This window comes from Magnolia sinica, chromosome 3 (genome assembly GCF_029962835.1).
Source record: "Magnolia sinica isolate HGM2019 chromosome 3, MsV1, whole genome shotgun sequence".
Taxonomy (NCBI): domain Eukaryota; kingdom Viridiplantae; phylum Streptophyta; class Magnoliopsida; order Magnoliales; family Magnoliaceae; genus Magnolia; species Magnolia sinica.
This window is the reverse complement of record NC_080575.1, coordinates 86,989,678-87,009,592: the sequence shown is the minus strand read 5'-3', so window position 1 is coordinate 87,009,592 and position 19,915 is coordinate 86,989,678. Positions and strand designations below refer to the sequence as shown.

Here is a 19,915-nt window from a genome sequence, read left to right as displayed (position 1 = left end):
ATGTGGTCCACTTGAGATTCGGATATACCTCATTTTTGGTCTCATGCCATAAAATGATCTAGAAAAACAGATAGACGACATGGATGAAACACATACATTATGGTGGGGCCCACATAGCACCGACCACCCGCCATTGGCCGGTGGCGGCGGAGTAGCCAATTTGTTTCCCAAACACAGGGGACACGAATTTACTACTATAGCCTTTCCCACAAAGATCCCACAGAAGGATTCTGTGTGGGGCCCACTGTGATCTTTGTGTGAAATCCAACCCGTCCATTTGTTTTTAGATATCATTCTAGGACATTATACCAAAAATGAGGAGGATCAAGAATTCAAGTGGGCGATACGAGATGAAACAGTGGGGAAAGGAATGCTCACCGTTAAAACCTTCGTAGGCTCCACCTTGGTGTTTATATTCCAGTTTATATTCCATCTAAACCGTTTATAATGTCATTTTCACTGTGATGAAATGAAAACAATGGGAACATAAACCGATACAAAACTTTTGTAGCCATATAAATGTTTCAACGGTGGTCACTAAATCCCCACTATTTCCTCTCATGTGGCACTTTAATTTTTGGATCCTCCTCATTTTTTGTCGCATGTCCTAAAATGATTTTGAAAAACAGATGGACAGGTTAGATTTATCACAAACATCATAGTAGGCCCCACATAGAATCCTTGCACAGGATCTTCTAACCAAAGGCTTTTGCTTGAAATCTGCTTGCAATTCCAAGAGTGTCTTCATGAGTGCAGGAGAGAGTTTTTTTTCGAAGACTCTCTCTCTCTCAATGCAGCTGAATCCCAGACGCTCTCCTCATCTTACGGCTTACATAAAGGCTCGCACATAAATTACTTCCGATATAGTTCGCAGGAGACCATTACTCTGTGTGTATGTATGTATAATCTGCACTATCCATTTTATTTATCAAAACATTTTATGGCATGAGCTAAAAAATAAGTAATTTCAAATGACCTATGCGAAAGGAAACAGTAGAACACTTAAACGACTAATAGAGAAGGAAACAATGGCTTTAATTTGTCGACGGTTGAAAATTGTTTCCTTCACAGGACCATATTTCTTCATCAACTAACTGGTTCATAAGGTCACAAACACATGGATAAACTGGAAATATAAATATTAGCTTGATCTAAAACTCATTGGGTCCTAAGAAGTTTTTACCAGTAGGCATTTGATTCTTATTATTACCTATGGTATGTTCCAGTTGAGCTTTGGATCCGTCTCATTTTTGGCTCATGCCCTAAATCTAGATGCCATAAGAAATGGGCAGGGTGGATAAGCCACATAAGTCAAGATGGGCCCTACATTTATTTCACAGAATTTTCAATTTTAGCGTTAAGAAAGTAGCATCGGAAAAAATATAGCAATTAACTAAATAAATATATATTACCCATTTACACGTGATTACAGTCGAGCGAAAAATGGTCCAAAAGATCGGGAGACTTGAATTCAAATAAACATTACCGATCTATTTACAATCGGCATTGGGAAATTTTTAATGGTGAGCATTCAATCATCACTGTTTCTTCTGGTGTGGTCCACCTGAGATTCGAATATGCTCAATTTTTGAGACCGTTCACTACAATGATCTATAAAAACGAATGGACGGAGTGGATATACAACATATGATCAAGGTGGGCCCTACGGTAATGGTAACACCTACTAAGCTGTTACCGGGTAACACCTAATCCGCGTCCGGACAAAGCGCAAGGTTTTTGCTGCGTTCGTAGGGTTTTGGGAGGTGGCGACGAAGATAAGAGGACTGTACCGGCGAGAAAAGGGATTCCGGAGACAGAGAGAGACATCAGAGCACGTACGGTAGCTGCGCAGGGAGATTTCCGGCGAGCTTTGCACGGGGAACTTTGAGGTTTCCGGCGACGGGGAGCGAGGCAGGGAAAGAGAGAAACACGTCGGAGCAGGTACGAAAATTCTGTATTCTGGCGATTTTGGGAGAGAGATGTTGTTGAGGGGTGAGAATAGCCCTCCAATGGTAAACAAAAATCCAGCCGTCGGAGAGGATTCCGATTCCTCCCCCACATGATTTATGAGTTTTGGAGAGGATTTCAAAAAGCCCTTTTTTGAGGATTCCAATTACCTCCAGTTCCAAGCTCCGGAACGCCCATTCTCCAGTTCCTTCCAATTCCAAGCTCCCAAACGAGCCCTTAAGATCGCATTCGTTCCAGCCACGTACTGAATTGAATGCCCTTCGGATAGTTGCTGAAACTCTATCAAATTAGTTCGATTCAGCCCATCGGTTCTAGGGGAATCGAATCTGTGAATTTGTGCAATTGATTGATTCGTAGTTCAAGATACAATTGGTCAAAACTCAAAAGGCCCCCGCGTGGGGCACCTTTCGAGGGGTCCAAAATGTTCATATGTTGGTCCATGCTCTCCGCGAGTACCCAAATATCTTCCCTATCAGATGATCCTAACCCTTCAATTGTGCCCCATTAAACGTGGGCCGCCGTTTTTACTCGCATGCTTCCATCAGGTGGGAAATGGAAGAGATCCTTAGTAGGATTCATGACCTTGACATTAAAGCGGAGTACATAGAGCTATTGGAGGATGAAAAAGTTTTGCTATCGAATCTCAGGGTTGATTATGCTCATCGTCTTAAGGAAGAAGAAATCAAGTGGAAACAGGGATCTCATGCTACTTGGCTCGAGGAGGGGGACAAAAACACATTATACTTCCATAGTATTAATTTACAAGTACTCTAGCTAGATGTAATATGATTGGTAACATCGTTGTAAATAACGAGAGAGTGGACATTAAAGATAAGATCTGTGATAGGATTTAATGCTTCTATAAGGACCTTCTTTTTGCCGATCCGTCAGATAGGCCGAATTCGGATGGCCTCCATTTCCAAACTTTGGCTAGTGGGGATGCTTTAGAGGAAGATTTTTTGGAAGCAGAAGTTAGAGAAGATATGGACTCTCTGGGGAGGGATAAAGCGTCGAGGCCCTATGGATTCCCTTTAGCCTTTTTTCTAGGTTTCATGGGATTTGGTGAAAGGGGGATGTGATGAACTTTGTTAGAGAGTTTCATAGTAGGGGGAGCCTCTTGTTGGTCCTATGGTGAACAATTCCCTCTTCTCTGAAGTCTAGACCGCTCACAATAGTTTTTCCTATATAAAAGATCATGACAAAGGCAATCAGAATGGTACTTGAATTCATTTATGATCCCGATTCGTCGAACAGAAGGTGAAGAGAGCAAGGTGAGATGGCTAAGTCTGTCACAGTCCTCCCTTGAGTCGTCGTCCTCGGGCAGAGCTAGGTGCTCTTATTTTATGACGATAAGGACGATTGCTTCCATTACTGACCATCGTTGTTATGTAAGCACACCTCTGTTTGTTACCCCTATGAAGGAGTTCCTCAAGCTGCATGGCAATCAAAAGGGTTCATCAAACCATTTCTCACCTCAACCCCCTAAATAGGAAGATGGGTACTTTACAAATAGGGGACAATTGCTTCGCACCTGACTGAAAGACATAGGTGCCTCATTCATTGCTCTAATTGCAAAGGTTTTGGGAGAGGAAAATTTGAAAGACTATAGACCTAGAAGTCTTATTGGGAGCATATATAAAATTCTTGTGAAGGTGTTAGCAATTAGATTTAAAGGGAAGCTATCAGGGGTAATTTCGAAGTTCCAAGGAGCTTTTGTGGAAGGGCGTCAAATTTTTATAGTGCTTTACTAGCTCACAAATGTATAGAGACCGATCCATATCTTCGGGGGGGGCGGACGGACTAGCCTTTGGTTGGCACGGTGATGAGGACATCCAACCGTTTATAGTTTATCGTTGACGGAAGCGGGCCCCACAAGCATCACTATGGATAGAATGAGATTGAAGATTAAGAGAAGCTTGTTGCATTTATTTTATTTTTTTTAGTTTGTTAGTCTTATGTTAATTTCGTATTGCAGAAATTTCTATTTTCAGAAATTACTATTTTTAAATATTTGTAACCTTAGAAAATTTTATTTTAATTAATTTCTTGATTTTTAGAAAATTATAGTCTTAAGAAATTTCTATTTTCGTTAGTTTCTTACTTAGGTTGTTTCTAAACTAAGACTTTGTTAATTTTCTGTTTAGTTGTTTCTAATCTAAGTAACTAGGGGTATTTTGGTATTTTCCTTTACAAGTTCTATTTAAAGGTAGTTAAGCCCTAAACATTGTAGTTAATTTCTTTTGAAGAAAAGAATAAAGCTACAGAGCTTTTCCACAGCCGGGTGTAGTTACTTCTTTCTTCCATCTAGTTTATTTGCAAAAATATGGAATTCTATTTGCAAATTTCCTAATTCTTGGACCTATTCAAACGTATCCAACTAATAATCCTATTTGATCTAATAGTTTGTTAAAGGATTATATTATCACGCTGGATGGTTGAATTGACCCTTGTGAGATATGAAAGTCCTATCTTTGGTAAGATCCACTTTTCAGATTTTAATCTTTACTACTACATGTTTGTAATGGATGATCATGATCATTGATGAGCAACCTAAGCAGGAAACTAAGAAAGTCTTAGTTTAGAAACAACGTCAGTAGAAAACTAAAAAAAAAATTAGAAATTTCTTAGGACTAGAATTTTCTGAAAATCAGGAAATGAACTAAAATAGAAATATTTAAAAATAGCAATTTCTGAAGATATAAATTTCTAAAAATAGGAAATTCTAAAAATAGAAATTTCTGCAATATGAAATTAACATAAGACTAACAAACTAATTTTTTTTTATGCAACAAGCTTCTCTTGATCTTCAATCTCATCCTATCCATAGTAATGCTTGTGGGGCTCGCTTCTGTCGTCGATAAACTTTAAATGGTTGGATGTCCTCATCAATTCCAAGTTTATCGTCGACGGAAGCGGGCCCCACAAGCATCACTATGGATACGATGAGATTGAAAATCAAGAGAAGCTTGTTGCAGTTTTTTTTTTTTTTTAGTTTGTTAGTGTAATGTTAATTTTCTATTGCAGAAATTTCTATTTTTAAAAGTTCTTATTTTTAGAAATTTTTATTTTTAGGAATTCCTATTTTTAGAAATTTCTATATTAGTTAAATTTCTGATTTTTAGAAAATTCTAGTATTAAGAAATTTCTCTTTTCATTAGTTTGCTAGTTAGGTTGTTTCTAAACTAAGATTTTGCTAGTTTCCTGTTTAGGTTGTTTCTAACCTAACTAGGGGTATTTTGGTATTTTCCTTTTATTTGCAAGCTCTATTTAAAGGGAGTTAAGCTCTAAATATTGTAGTTGATTTCTTTTGAAGAAAAGAATAAAGCTACGGAGCTTTTCCACAGCCAGGTGTGAGACCTACCTCTTCGTTCTACTCCTCATTCTTCTTCTACTTTCTTTATCTTGTTAATCATTCTAATCTTCTTCATACTTCTTTCTTCCATCTAGTTTATTTGCAAAAATTTGGAATTCTATTGGTGAATTTTCTAATTCTTGGACCTATTCAAATGCCCCTAACTGATAATCATATTTGATTTAACAATTTGTTAAAGGATTAGATCATCATGTTGGATGGTTGAATTGACCCTTGTGAGACATGAAAGTCCTATCTTTTGTGGGATCCACTTTTCAGATTTGAATCTTTAATACTACATGTTTGTAATAGATGACCATGATAATTGATGAGTTTTCTTTTAGATAATTCTTATTTATTATGAATAACCATGCTGAAAATTGATTGTTTATTTTGTGTTTTATCTTAAATTCTAATTTTGCACATCTAGGGTAGATCATGCTAATATGTGCTTGATGTGCCTGGTTGATTTGGAATCCGTCTCTCACATTCTTATTCATTGTCGGTTTGCGATTGATTTATGGAATGCTATTTTTTCGAAATTTTCTTTCTATTGGATCATGCCAAGGTCCGTTGGTTATCTGTTTTTGCCATGGCATGGGGCTCATATTGATGAAGATAAGTGGCAGCTTGGCGGCTGTGTTTGCTGGCTGGTGTTTGAGTGATCTTGGAAGAAAGAAGCGGAAGGTGTTTCTACAATTCTAGCCATTCCGTTCAATGGGTTCTAGATTGGGCTTTTGGGAGTGGGATAGTTGTGATAGGGGCGAGAAAGCTTGTAGCTTGCCATTGTAGCTGGGTGGTGTCCCCCCCCACCCCCCCCTGTTATTTTTTGTTATTTTTTTGCGCCTGTATTCTTTGTCGCCTTTTGGTGACCTTTCAATAAATTTGCAGTTAACTCTCAAAAATAAAAAATAAAAAATGGGGGAATTAGAAATGCTAGGGTTTTGTGGATTTATTTGAACGTTTAAGTAGATGTGAGTTTTTGGAAGTGGTGGCTAAGTTAACTATAAAAAAAATCAAGTTGTGTGTGTGAGTGTTCACCCGTGTGCACCGCATGTGCGTGTGTGTAAAATAAAGTGCCTAGGCAATTCAGGCATTCCGGGGGCTTTTCGTCTTGTGTTCGCCCAGCCTTTAACTACAATGATATCCATACATATATAAATTTCAGTGGATCTAAAAGCTACAGTTTGGATCTTCATGCTGCCACAAAAAAGGCTATGCATTGATTTACTGGGGCAAAAGTGCATAAGAATGTGCTTTTCTTGTGGGATTAAGAGGCAAAAACAACCATGTGAGTTTTTGTGTTTGGAGGTCCTTCGGAAGTCATCTGCGGAAGCTTCCAGCAATGGGGTTTTTTCTCTTGGTAGCCCTTGGATTCACAGACTGGTGATTCCCCCCACTTTGACTGCTCGAAAGATATCCAATTTAACAATAATACAAATAATATCCTATTTAGTAGAATGACAGTAACTGATGAAGTCAGTTCCATGCTTTTTGCTGAGAAAGTAAATCAGACCAAAAAAAAGTGCTTGTTTATTTTAATTAATTACTCTAGTTAAAATAACTTCAGTCTAACTGATTGATGTGCAGGTTGGTATCAGAAGCCAGTGTTGTAATCTATTTTTTGAGCTTGGTATGTAACATGTTTGCATGATTAAGCTTTGTTAAGGATGAGCTCCTTGCAAATCAGCGCCTGCTGGCCTCGTGCAAAAATTGGTAGTATATCTCCTTTATCTCCATCCCGGTATCCACCTCCCTCAAGAGTGCTCATTTCTCCAACTCATGTACTCCAACTCCCTGAGACCCAGTCAAAACTGGTTTATAATGCAGCAAACTGCCGGAAAAGCACTCCGATGTGCTTGTTTGGTGGGAAAGGAAAATCAGAAAATGACAATGAGGTAAAAGTCCTTACCAAAAATCTTTCAGTTGGTTCTTGGAAATAAGATAGGAAAAGGGTGAAGGCATTTTTCATTTGTTTTATCTGTTTTATCTATTGGATGATAGTGGGTTGTATTATGCTCTCATGAACTCTAAATTAAAATTGAAAACTTCACCCACTGGCTATTTATGTGGCCTTGTAGTCAACTCTTGTCAAGAAATGGCATTCTGTGGTCATAATATATCCTGTCAATAGATAGTTTTATGATGTGGAATTCTCTCTCTCTATCTATCTATCTATATCTACACACACACACACACACACACACACACACACACAGAGCCAGTTGGACTATGAGTTACAGTCCACCCAGTGGATAACATCTAGCCTTTCACATTTGTGCAACATCCAACTTGTCCAATAGGTTAGCCCCATCATGTGGATAATCTTATGCAAATATGCCATCTCTACTCATCGAGTATATAGGGATAATTTTTGCAATAGGTGATCTGCATGGTGCGGCCAACTTACCGGAAGGGTTGGATTGCACATGCACTTAACAATTTGGAGGTTATTCACTAAGTGGATTGTACCTTGTGGTCCAACTAGTCTCTCCCTCCACACACACACACACACACACACACACACGGTGGTGGTCTCCTCTGAGCTAGACCGTAAAGGTCCTTATGTCCATGCAAAATGGTCGGCAGCTTGGGTGGGCCCCATTGTGATGTTTATGTAAAATCCACCCTAACCATTAGGTGCGTTGCCTTGTGTTTAGGCCTAGGACCCAAAATTCAGCCCCATCTGTGGTTCAGGTGGACCACACAATTGTAAATAGTGTATAGGCCAACGGTCACCCTCCAAACTGTTTCCTTTCTTGTGGCTCACCTGACTCATGGATGGGACTGATTTTTGGCCTTAAGCCTAAGTTTTAGCATGACATCTAATAGTTGGGGTGGATTTTATATAATCGTCATGGTGGGCCTTGAAAAAATCGAGGGTGGACATCTCTCTCCCAACTGCTTCCTTTGGTATGGCCCACCTGAATCATATTTATCCTGATTTTTTTGGCCTTGGATCTAACTTGGGATGACGCATCTAATGGTCGGAGTGGATTTCACATAAACATCATAGTGGGCCATGTAAAAAGTAAGGGTGGGCGTCCTTCTCCCAAATTGTTTCACTTAGTATGGCCCACCTAAACATAAACTGGGCTGAGTTTTGTGCCATGGGCCTAACATGGGGTGACATACCTACTGGTTAAGGTGGATTTCACATAAACATTATGATGAGACCCACCCCATTTTAGCTTGCACGTCAGTTTCTTGCGATCTTGCTTGCATGAGATCGAGACTCTCTCTCTCTCTCTCTCTCTCTCTCTCTCTCTCATATATATAGCTGAATGCTCACCTGCGCACCAGTTCACACGGAACTCGTGAGAACTTTTTTGAGAACCCATCATATGTGATTTGACTCCCAAATCTGAACAATCCACGTGAAGCAGCACCTCATGAAACACCTTGGGCCCAATTTTTACTTTGATTCGAAACTCTGGTGGGCCATGAAAATTGAAAACAATTTCCTCCCTTGATTTGCATTTCTCTTTGCTATGGCCCACCAGAATTTTAGATCAGGGTGAAATTGTCCCTTGGGTTTTATGGGATTCTGCATCACATGGACCATTCGGATTAGACGCCCATGACATGTGTGCGAAGGTGCGCACGTGAGCATGACTCTCTCTCTCTCTCTCTCTCTCTCTCTCTATATATATATATATATATATATATATATATATATATCCAACCAACTTAGATTGGTGATTATTTAAATGCTAATAAATATGCAGAGAGAGGAGTTATTTCATATGACTTGGAAAGGGGTCAGTAGCATGGATGGCTCTGTTGTGGTATTAACGTAAAATCCACCCTGTCCACCATGTGTGTCAGCCCATGTTAGGCCTAGGGCCCCTAAAATCAATTACCATCTGTGATTCAGGCGTGGACCGAACGATTGGAAATAGTCTACGAGGCAACACTCACCATTCAAACTGTTTCCTTTTGTGTGGCCTACCAAAATCATGGATGGGCCTGATTTTTGGGCCCCTAGCCTCAGTTTTTATGGGGCATCTAATGGTTGGAGTGGATTTAATATAATCATCATGATGGGCCTTGTAAAAATCAAGGGTAGACGTCTCTCTCCCAACTATTTCCCTTGGTGTGGCCCACCTGTATCACAGGGCAACCTGATTTTTTTGGTTGTGCGCCTAATGTTGGATTACACATCTAATGGTTGGAGAGGATCTCATATCACATCACGGTGGGCTTGTCAAAAGTCAAGGTTGGGTGCCCCATAAATTTTTTATTTTTTTTCTAATATATCAGTCGAAGTCTCTGCTTGGGGGACACCATGATGTGTATGTGAAATCCACTTGGACTGTTTGACATGTAATTGCATGCAAGGCCCAGGGCAAAAAAACAGGCTAACCTGTGATTTAGATGGTCCACATTAAAGGAAATATTTGGGAGAGAGACATCCACCCTTGATTTTTATAGGGTCCATCATGATGATTATATGAAATCCACTCCAAGCATTAGATGCCGGACCAAAACTTGGGCCTAAGGCCCAATAAACAAGCCCATTCATGATTTAGGTGGGCCACACCAAGGGAAATAGTTTGGATGGTAAGCTTTGTCTTGTACATTGTTTCCAATCGTACAGTCCCCCTGAATCATGGATGTGGCTGATTTTTTGGCCATGTGCCTAACATCATGTGATGCACTTGGTAGTCGAGGTGGATTTTACATAAACACCAAGGTGGGGCCCACCCAAGCCGCCCACCCCTTTTGTAAAAATCATGTGAAACAACTCCTCTCCCTCCTATTTTTTGCCATTAATTAATCACCAATATCTAAGCTAGTTGGATGTCTAATCGGTTGGACTTGAGAATCTCTCTCTCTCTCTCTCTCTCTCTCTCTCTCTCTCTCTCTCTTCTCGAGAGAGAGAGAGTAGTGCTCCCCTATGAACTGTAGCGTAATGGAGCTATGTGCACTATTAAATCTACATCCTAGAGTCCAGGATGGAACTTGTGGAACACCCGCCCCTGATTTTTTTACGTGTGCCACCATGATGGGTATGCACAATCCACACTGGCCAATAGTTGCTTCATCCACTATTAGGCCTAGGGCTAAAAAAGCAAGCTGATTCGTGATTCAGGTGGGCCACACCAAAGGAAACAGTTGAGAGAGACGTGCGCCATTTATTTTTTACAAGGTCAATCGTGATGATTATGTGAAATCCACGCAAACCGTTAGATGCCACACAATTTTTGGCTTGCGGCCTAAAAAAAGGCCTATCCGTGATTCAAGTGGGTCACACCAAGGGAAACAGTCTGGAGGGTGGGTGTTGCCCTGTATCACTATTTTCAATCATATGGTCCACGTGCCTTATGTCTAATATTGGGTCGCTTCAAGGAAGACAACTGGCTCAGGGTCATCGTCGGACAGTAGAGCTTTGAAGGGAGCAGCCAATGCAGAACCTTAGGCAGAAGACGAAGAAGTAGTAGGTCAGAGAGATAAGGAATGGCAGTTAGTCTCTCGACGGAACCGTCCTATCCCGTCCACCTCTTCCAGGAAACAAATCTCTTACCCCACTCTGTATGTGAGGGGTTTCCTGAAGGGATGGTTTCTGATCAATATTTCAAGGGTTTTTGGCCCTGCTGGAGCGGTCATGGATGTGGTAATGCCCAGAGATCGCAATAGCGGAGCTTATAGAGGCTTCGCTTTAGTCCGTATGTCATCTGAGGTGGAGTTAGCTAGAGCAGTAGAAATGTTGCATGGAGTTAAATTCGCGAGCTGTCCTCTGCTTGTTCAAAGGGTGAGATTTGGCCCGAATCACATTCCTCCCCAGAAGCCTCAACCCGTCGCCCCCAAGGTATATCAACCTAAACCCATTCCTCTCCCTCCAGTCATCACGGAGGCTCCATCCTTCAAGGAGGCCCTCCTTCATCAGAATCCTTCTCGGCCTAGACAACCCAGTCATTCCCAATCGTCCGACCTCTCTCCCATTCCTAACCATCAACCCACTAGCTCTGAACCCATTTCTACAAAGTCACATGTTCCCATTTGTGTTAGTCTCGATAACTTCTACCGGGCCAGAGACAATCTCAAGGATACAATTGTTATTCTGTGCAAAGAAGGCGCTTCTATTTCTCAAGTGAGAGACTGGATAGTAGAAACAACGGGCTTTCGTCTGGGCAACTACAACATCAAACCGCTGGGCTAAAATGAACTTTGGGTTAAGGTATGCCCTGGTATCAATCTGGAAATGCTTCTCATGGCGGGTCACCTACATTCTGGAGGGCCAGTGGCCAAAGTAATGAAGTGGGGCGACTACTCCATTTTGGTATGGAGAATGTTTGGTTTCAAATTTGGGGAATTTTGTTGGAACTTTGGTATGATGAGTTCTTCATCTCAGTGGCCGCCTATCTTGGGTCATATCTCGAATTGGATTCCTAGATGAAGCTCGGGGAGGAGATTGGTGTTGTCAGAGTCAAGGTTAGAAGGAAGAAGGGCTCTCCGCTGCCTTCGTCTGTTAAGGTCCTCGTCGAGGATCGTTCCCTTGAGTTCCTAGTCATCAGAGAAGTCCAGGATGAGCCGGTCCCTCGGTGGGGTGATCTGTGGCGAATTAGAGAAGATCCCCCTCCGGCATTGATGGAGATTCCTCTGTCGTCCTCAGAGGTACGTGTACCAGCCCCATGCTCCAGCGGAGTACCTTCGCGGAACTCTGACATTGCTACAGTTGCCATCGGATGCGATGATAGCGCCTAGCTACCCGGGAGACACGTGGAGTGATCGAGCCAGCCCGGCTGTCTTCTCCAGCAGCTGCAGGTCCTCGAGCGCTGTGCTCTCTGATGAGCAGTATGGCTTCTTTGACGTGTGGCTACCAGGCAGCGGATTCGGGGTCGAAGGACAGGCAGGCGATGAAATACCCGGGAGATAACTCCACGTGCTCAACGTCCATAGGCCACGTCGTCGCTCGTTTTCAGGGGCAATTAATTGCCCATCTGCCTCTCCCTCTCCTTCACGTAACATGGGACGCGTGTTGCATATTGCTTCTCATCTGAGCCTAGCCTCAGGCCATGTGGCCGAACTCCAGTCTATCTCCTCCAAAGGCTCTCTTAACCCGAGTGGAGATAACTTGCTCGGGTCTGGGCTCGATTTCTGTAGATAGCCTCTCGGCCATTCCACAATCCTTTCACTCGTCATCCACTTCTCATCCGTTAGCCATTACCTCGTCCAACTAAGTCCTTCCCCCCAACGAACCTCATCCAGTATATCCTAATCGCTTCGCCTCCCCTGTTGTCATTTGGAAAACCCCCAACCTTCTTCTTTCTCCCTTGCATACCTCCAATCCGAGTTCCTACTCCGACCCTGACGTCGATTCTTCTGTGAGAGATATGTCTAACTTCAGCTTTTCAGATTACCAGTCTCGCCCCTCATCCCTCCTTTCCCCTTCTAATTCCTTCCAGCCATCTGTTGATCCCTTGGAGCTGGGCCCGATCACATTATTCCAAGACAACCTTTCCAGTGATGTCCTAGTGGCGGAACCTCTTCAGATGATTGCTAATCCTCAGATCGAATCAATGCCCTCGGAAGGGAATTGGTCTGATCTCATTGCCAAGCTTTAGAATAAACGATGGATTAGAGAAGCCATCGGGAAGGTCGAGAGGTCTCTTGGTTTATCTTTCGGGGATCGTATGGAGGATTACTTAGCATTATTTCAGTACATAGAGAATAGAGGCAGACCTATCGAAGAGTCCAGATCTCTAGTAAAACATTTAGCCAAGATATCTAGTAGTTGTGAGCTTCAACGACTGGAAGCTAGTCCAGGGTTTATCTCAGCTTCGAAAGCCAAATCCAGGAGGCAGGGCAATCGAGGAAGTGTAGTTAATCAATGAAGATTATCTCATGGAATGTCAGGGGGGTGGGCTCCAAACATAAAAGGAGTGATTAAAGCCTCAATTAGTAGGAAAAATTCCAGATGTTGTGTCTCCAGGAGACTAAGGTCTCTCTCTTCAAGGACAATCTGCTGGCTACCTTGTGGAGGGCGAATGACGCCAAGTGGTTCTCCTTGGATGCTGTTGGTAGCTCGGGTGGGATTCTTGTTGCGTGGAAATCTTCCAAGTGGGACCTCCTGTCCTCCTCAAGCGGCTGTTTTTCGGTGTCGGTCAAGCTTCAAGATAAGTATTCAAATTTCCAGTGTCTTATCTCTGTCGTTTATGGGCCTAATATTGATTCTGCCAGGTTTGAGTTCTGGGACGAATTAACCCTGGCTAGACAATCCTTTTCAGGTCCGTCCTGTGTGGTTGGCGACTTCAACGTCATCTGCTTTGCGGAAGAACACTCTAAAAGGAGGTCCTCCTCAGCAATGCTTCATTTCTCAGAGTGGATTCAACATCAACAGCTTATTGACCTTCCGTTATTAGGAGCTAGGTACACCTGGACCAATGGCCGAAGGTCTCCGCTTCAATCCAGGTTGGATAGATTCCTCGTATTTCCTGATTGGATCGAGGCTTTTCCTTCTGTTCTCCAAATTGCCTTGCCGAGAACCACTTCAGATCATTGCTCGATCTTTCTGTTTGTGGAGGAAGACAACTGGGGCTCGAAACCTTTCAGGTTCAACTCTTCTTGTCTCCAGACTGATGGTCTCCGGCAAAAGATAATCGACTGGTGGTTAAGCTTCCAGGTGGAGGGTTTTGCGGGGTATAAGCTTCTTTGCAAACTCAGACTTTGAAATGGTTTTGCAAGACTGCAGTTGACGCTCTGGGAGGGGACAAGTCCCCAAGGCCAGATGGATTTCCGATAAGCTTTTATCAGACCTTTTGGGAGTCTTTTCGTCAAGACGTCCTTCTCTTCATCCAGGAATTTCACAGTAGAGGTAGATTATCGAAAGGGCTCGGAGCTTCATTCATTTCCCTTATTCCAAAGGTGGCCGGGGCCAGCTCTTTCTCTGAATTCAGACCTATAAGCCTAATAGGGAGCCCCTACAAAATCCTCGCTAAAATTTTATCCTCTCGACTATCGAAAGTTATAGGGAATCTCATCTCACCTAATCAGTATGCCTTCAAAGGAAGACAGATCACGGACGGAGCTCTTATCGCAAATGAAGTCCTCCATTCCTGCCACAGGTCTAAGTCGAAAGGTATTTTTTGCAAGTTGGATGTGGCCAAGGCATATGATCGCGTTGATTCGGATTTTCTTCTCTATATGCTTACTTGTATGGGTTTTGGGGCCAAGTGGAGAAGGTGGATTGTTGTTTGCATCGGTTCGGCTCACTTCTCCATTATTCTAAATGGATTCCCTAGAGGCTTTTTTAAAAGCTCGAGAGGGTTGAGGTAGGGGGATCCCCTGTTCCCTCTTCTCTTTCTTATTGTCAGCGAGGCGCTTTCTAAAATGCTGATCAATGGGCAGGATCAAGGATCCCTCCGTGGTATTGCGATGCCTAGGTTGTTTGATCCCCTAACTCATATTCAGTTCGCTGACGACACCCTTATCTTCTCTGACTCAGTAGAATGCATCGAAAATCTCCAAACTGCCCTGTGCTGTTTTGAAGCGGTCTCTGGCCTCAGGATTAATATGAGTAAATCAAAGATGCTTGGAATTAATGTTCCTTCTCAGCCTCTCCAGTCTTTTGCAGCCACGCTTGGATGCCATATAGATACGTTTCCAACTTCTTTTGTCGGTCTCCCCCTCTCTGTGGGACCCCCGCCGAAATCTACGTGGGATAAGGTCATCAGTAAGTTCCAAAAGTATCTGGCCACTTGGAAATGCTGATACTTATCTATGGGAGGTCGCCTTACTCTTATTAAAGCAGCCCTTTCTAATCTTCCCCTGTACTTCATGTCCTTGTTCAGATGCCTAGGCCCGGTTCTAAAGTCCATCGACAAAATTAGAAGAGATTTCCTGTGGTTCAGTAAGGAAAACTAGAGGAAAATTCATTTGCTAGAATGGAAGGAAGTATGTAAATTGTTCAGGGAAGGTGGTGCCAATGTTAAAAATTTGAAAGTCATGAACATGGCACTGCTAGGTAAATGGTCTTGGAGACTAGGCTCTGAAAAGGTGGCCCTCTGGGCCGTGATTATCAAAGGCAAGTATGGTTCTTCCCAATGTGGATGGTGGCCTAAAGATTCTTCGTATTATAAGGCCTCTCATATCTGGAAATGTATTCTTATAGCTAAGAATCCAGTGATTGAGAATAGCAACTATGTTTTGGGCAACAGCTCTTCTATTCGGTTCTGGGAAGGCCTATGGGTAGGGGAAGAACCACTTAAATTTCAATTTCCTCAAATCTATCGGCTTTCTCCTGATAAAGATATCCTCATCAATAGATGCTTCTCTCTCAGGCCTACTCAAATTGTTTGGGATATCAAATGTTCCAGAAATCTCAATGACAGCAATTCAGGGAGTTCACGGCTCTTCGGGACTGCATCTAAGACAATGCCTCATAGCAGCCAGCCTGACAGCCTCGTTTGGAAGTTAGAGAAATCAGGATCCTTTTCCATCAAATCTCTTTACTCCTATATCTATCCTGCGTCGTCCCCTTCGCATGACGTTACCCCGTTCATTTGGAAGTATGCAGTTCCTCCTAAGTTCATTTGTTTCAGCTAAGCTAGCGGGTCGCAATAGAATCCTTACTATTGACAACCTGTCTAAGAGAGGCATGCAGATTGTTAATATCTGTCTCTGTTGCATGCGCGAGGCAGAGTCCGTGAATCACCTGCTGGTCCATTGTTCTTTCATTTCTCAAATCTAGGCAGATTTTTGTCAGAGTTTTTCGGTCAGTTGGTGCGTTCTAGATTCGGCCGCCAATCTCCTGTCTTCTTGGAATGGTCTCAAGCTTGGGAAAGACGAATCTATCATCTGGTGCATGGCTATTCTAGCTATCTAGTGGGCTGTTTGGGAAGAAAGAAATGAAAGATGTTTCGATGATAATTCTTCTTCTGTTAAGGCAGTGGGATCCAGGGCTAAAAAGATGGTGATCGAATGGGCTACAAATGTCAAGGATTGTATAATTTTAATCTTAGTTTTTTAGGCTGCTAGGGGCTTTCTGCTATCTCAGCAGATTTGCTTCTCTCCTCTCCTGCTTCCTTTTTTCTTTTTCTTTTTTCCTTTTCTTTCTATCCCTTTTCCTTTTAGTTTAATGAATTTCAGTTTGTTGCCTTAAAAAAAATTAAATTGGGTCACGTACCTGATGGTTGAAGTGGATTTTAGAAAAACCTCATGTTGGGGCCCACTGCTATCATACCCCTATGCTACATAAATGCCTTACAGAAATGGCTTACGTAACGTTAGGGGTTACATAAAGGGAGTCGTCTCTCTAGAGTGGCCCCACCATCATGTATTTCTGAATTCCTGTTCAACCATCAAGTGCGTGACCCAATATTAGACATAGGGCTAAAAAATCAGCCCAAATGGTGATTTAGATGGGCACTTGATTTGAAATAGCATACAAGGCAACACTGACCCTTCAAACTGTTTCCCTTGGTGTGGCCCATCTGAATCACGGATGGGCCTGATTTTTGGCCCCTAGACCTAACAAGGGATTGCACATGTAATGATCGGAATGATCGGAGTGGGTTCCATGTACACATCAAGGTGGGAATATAAAAAAAATCAAGGGTGGGCTTTCCACAGGTTCTATCCAAGACACTTGGACGTAGATTTAAGAGCGCACGTAGCTCCGCTACACTACGGTTTATAGGGGTGCACTACGCACATTGGCAGTTGGCTGGGTTAAAAGTGAATATTTTTTTTAGGCTTTTTCTTAAACATTTTAGTGATTTAATTGAATAATTCTTTGCCTTGATGACCTATTAACTAGGCGTCGTTAGAGCAGCAGGATAGCTCCCTATGGTCAACATATCTGTACATCAGTACATGAATCAATTTACAAATGTGATAAATGCAATGATGTTTGGGAGGCTGATTTTGAATCCAACTCCTCTCTACCACACATGCCAATGTGTCATGTAGGGGGTGAAAAGCAGGTCATTTTTCTTTGGGGCTCTGCCATTTATCTACTGTGGCCCAAAATACTTGGCCATTCAGTGACTACAGCGAACCAGGTGGACTGCGCATATGAAAATGGATGGTTTAACACTTGTTGAACATGTGTGACCCACCTAATGATCATATTGGCTTGGTTTTTGGACCACAACACATTCATATTGGGGTGTGCCTGATGGTATGGATCTCACACATGTTCCACGTTGACGTGCTTGGAGAAAATGATACTCGAACTCCCTACTCACACAAGTAGCCATGGCAAGGCTCATACAATTGTACATATATTGGAGAAAAATGATAGCAAATGGAATGTTCATTAGCTAGAAAATTAACCAGATCTGGATTCCATTTGATAGGGCTTTGTATTGATTTACAGTCTTCTCCATGGAAAGCTCTAGAGAAGGCCATGGGAGGTTTTAAAAAGGAGCTCACTCCTCAAGATGTACTGAGGGAGAAGAGGCAAGCACAAGAATTTGATGATGATGACGATGGCGGAGGTGCTGGAAATCGGCCTGGTGGCGGTGGCGATGGTTCTGGCGATTCAGAGGATGAAGGCCTTGCTGGAATATTGGATGAATTACTGCAAGTGGTTTTGGCAACCCTCGGCATTGTCTTTATGGTAATAACATGGCTTCTGCTCGAGCTTTCTTGGATACAATGTCATTACCAAGTGATAAACTTCCGCGTGTGATTAGATTTATCAGCAGTGTGATAATTCCATTCACTGATCTAATGTTTATTTGTTGATGAAAGAGAAATCTACAAAAGTCCAGCAACAGTCGAGTGCCGACTCACAAATATTCCATTTTGTTCTGCAGTGATGGAACTACATCTCATCTAGGGTTGTGAATTGGCCAGGGCCGGTTGCCTCCATTCTGGTTTTCTTCATCGATGATCCAGACCATTGAATTAATGGTTACCACCATTTGGATGATGCAGAATTTCCCAGACTTCCAATCTAACCCGTCATTCTTTCACCTGTTTTTTATTGATTGTGGACTGTTGCTGTATCTTTAACGTTAGCTGTCTATTTGTAGGTTACTGATCTAAGTATTAGGCTCTTTCAACCTGGGAAGTCTTTAGGTATGCCTCATCCATGATGTGGCCCATCAGATCAATGGTCTAGCTTGCCAAATTGTAGGCCCCAGATTTATGGAATCATTTGCCTCGGCAAACTATAAATATGAAGTACTTCATGAATTTTTGGGACCCTTTAATTCACCCTGTTTGCCTTTCCCTGTTTTCTGCAGAGCTTTTCTTTAGCTTTCTTTGTTGATTAAAAAAAAAAGAAAAAAAGAAAAGAAAAGAAGAAGCTATTTTCGTCGTTTTCCCCAAATTCAGCCACATAGCTTTCCTGCTTATACCTAGCAGATGAATTTGTATCTCTATGCAATTGCCAAAATTTGCTTTTAAAATATTCTTTTTATTCTTTTACTACTTTAATGGTGAAATGTTATTGAAGAAATCCACATCAGGGTAAATGAATGGCACAGAGAGTGACATTATCGTCCTTCAAATGATTGCTGAAATTACTGGTGCCTTTTGTTACTATTATTGTCCATGTTGATCTGTTTTCTATAAATATATGGTAAAGCTATGAGCAGTAGCATGCATGCCATTCCTTTCCAAAATGTTTTGCTTCTCCATCATCATGTATTTCGATGTGCATTGTTCCCATGACTTGTGTATGCATACCAACTTAATTCTTGGTTTTGCAGTACATTTACATCATCGAAGGTGAGGAGATGACTCGGCTCGCCAAGGACTATATCAAGTATCTTTTCGGGGCTAGCAAAAGTGTTCGTTTGAGGCGGGCCATGTATAAATGGGGAAGGTTCAAAAAGAGAGTGACAAGGAAGAAGGTTGTAAGGAATGACTGGTTGGAACGTGCAATCCTTACTACACCAACATGGTGGTATGACCCCAGGCAATTGGGGCGTATGCAGGCCCAGGTAACACCGTCGTATGAATAGAATCAAAGCCCATTTTTCTTACCTTGTCGTGCTTGTAACAGTTTGGTGGGGATTGGGAGGAAATTCTGAGAACTGATGTTCATGAATGCCCACTGTTTTCCCAAGACTTTTGAGTTTTCTTGATATGATGCAGATTTTCTCATGCTTGTTTCTTCCATGAATCAATGGCAATAATGCCCTTTTCTTGTCTCATTGGTTGTATGAACATTTTATTGGCAGCTTCCACTGCATACATGACCAGCCCACTATGGATGGGCAGCGACCCAGAATCTCAATTGCAAGTGGTGATGGAGCATATGAAATATTTGAAGTCCATCAGGAGACATCTATTAATGTGCGTGGCGATTTTGGGTTGTCCAAGTAACATTGCTGGGTTTTGCACTGGATCAATCCCAAGTAACATGTTATGCATGTCGAATGTAGCAGCGTCATTTGTTCTTTTTTATTTTTTTGGGGGAGTCACCTTGGCACATTCAGTGTAGTGCAAACAGGCAGTGATGTGCCAAAATTACAAGTTCTTAAATGTGATAGACCCATCTTGGGATATCTAACATGGAAAATGTGATCTGCATGTAGATGGAGCCAAGCATTCAAATTCTGGGCCAGATTTTGTATGGACCTCATGTCAAAAGTTATGTTAATTAGCTGATATGGACTGCTAGCAATTGACTCTATT

General features: G+C 42.2%; 1 protein-coding gene across 1 annotated transcript; it reads left to right on the top strand.

Moving 5' to 3' along the window:
- The first annotated feature begins 1,671 nt into the window (after window positions 1–1,671).
- Window positions 1,672–19,381, top strand: LOC131238962 (uncharacterized). The gene is made up of 4 exons (XM_058236537.1): window positions 1,672–1,699; window positions 1,781–1,941; window positions 17,643–17,885; window positions 18,985–19,381. Exons 1-4 carry the CDS (start codon window positions 1,672–1,674, stop codon window positions 19,237–19,239), a joined length of 687 nt encoding a protein of 228 aa, XP_058092520.1. The 3' UTR covers window positions 19,240–19,381.
- The last annotated feature ends 534 nt before the right edge of the window (window positions 19,382–19,915 follow it).

Coding starts and splice junctions, on each gene's coding strand:
- LOC131238962 (XM_058236537.1), top strand. CDS start 1,672: ATGGTAACACCTACTAAGCTGTTACCGG. Junction 1,700..1,780: donor ACCTACTAAGCTGTTACCGG/GTAACACCTAAT, acceptor GACGAAGATAAG/AGGACTGTACCGGCGAGAAA. Junction 17,886..18,984: donor CCCTCGGCATTGTCTTTATG/GTAATAACATGG, acceptor TTGGTTTTGCAG/TACATTTACATCATCGAAGG.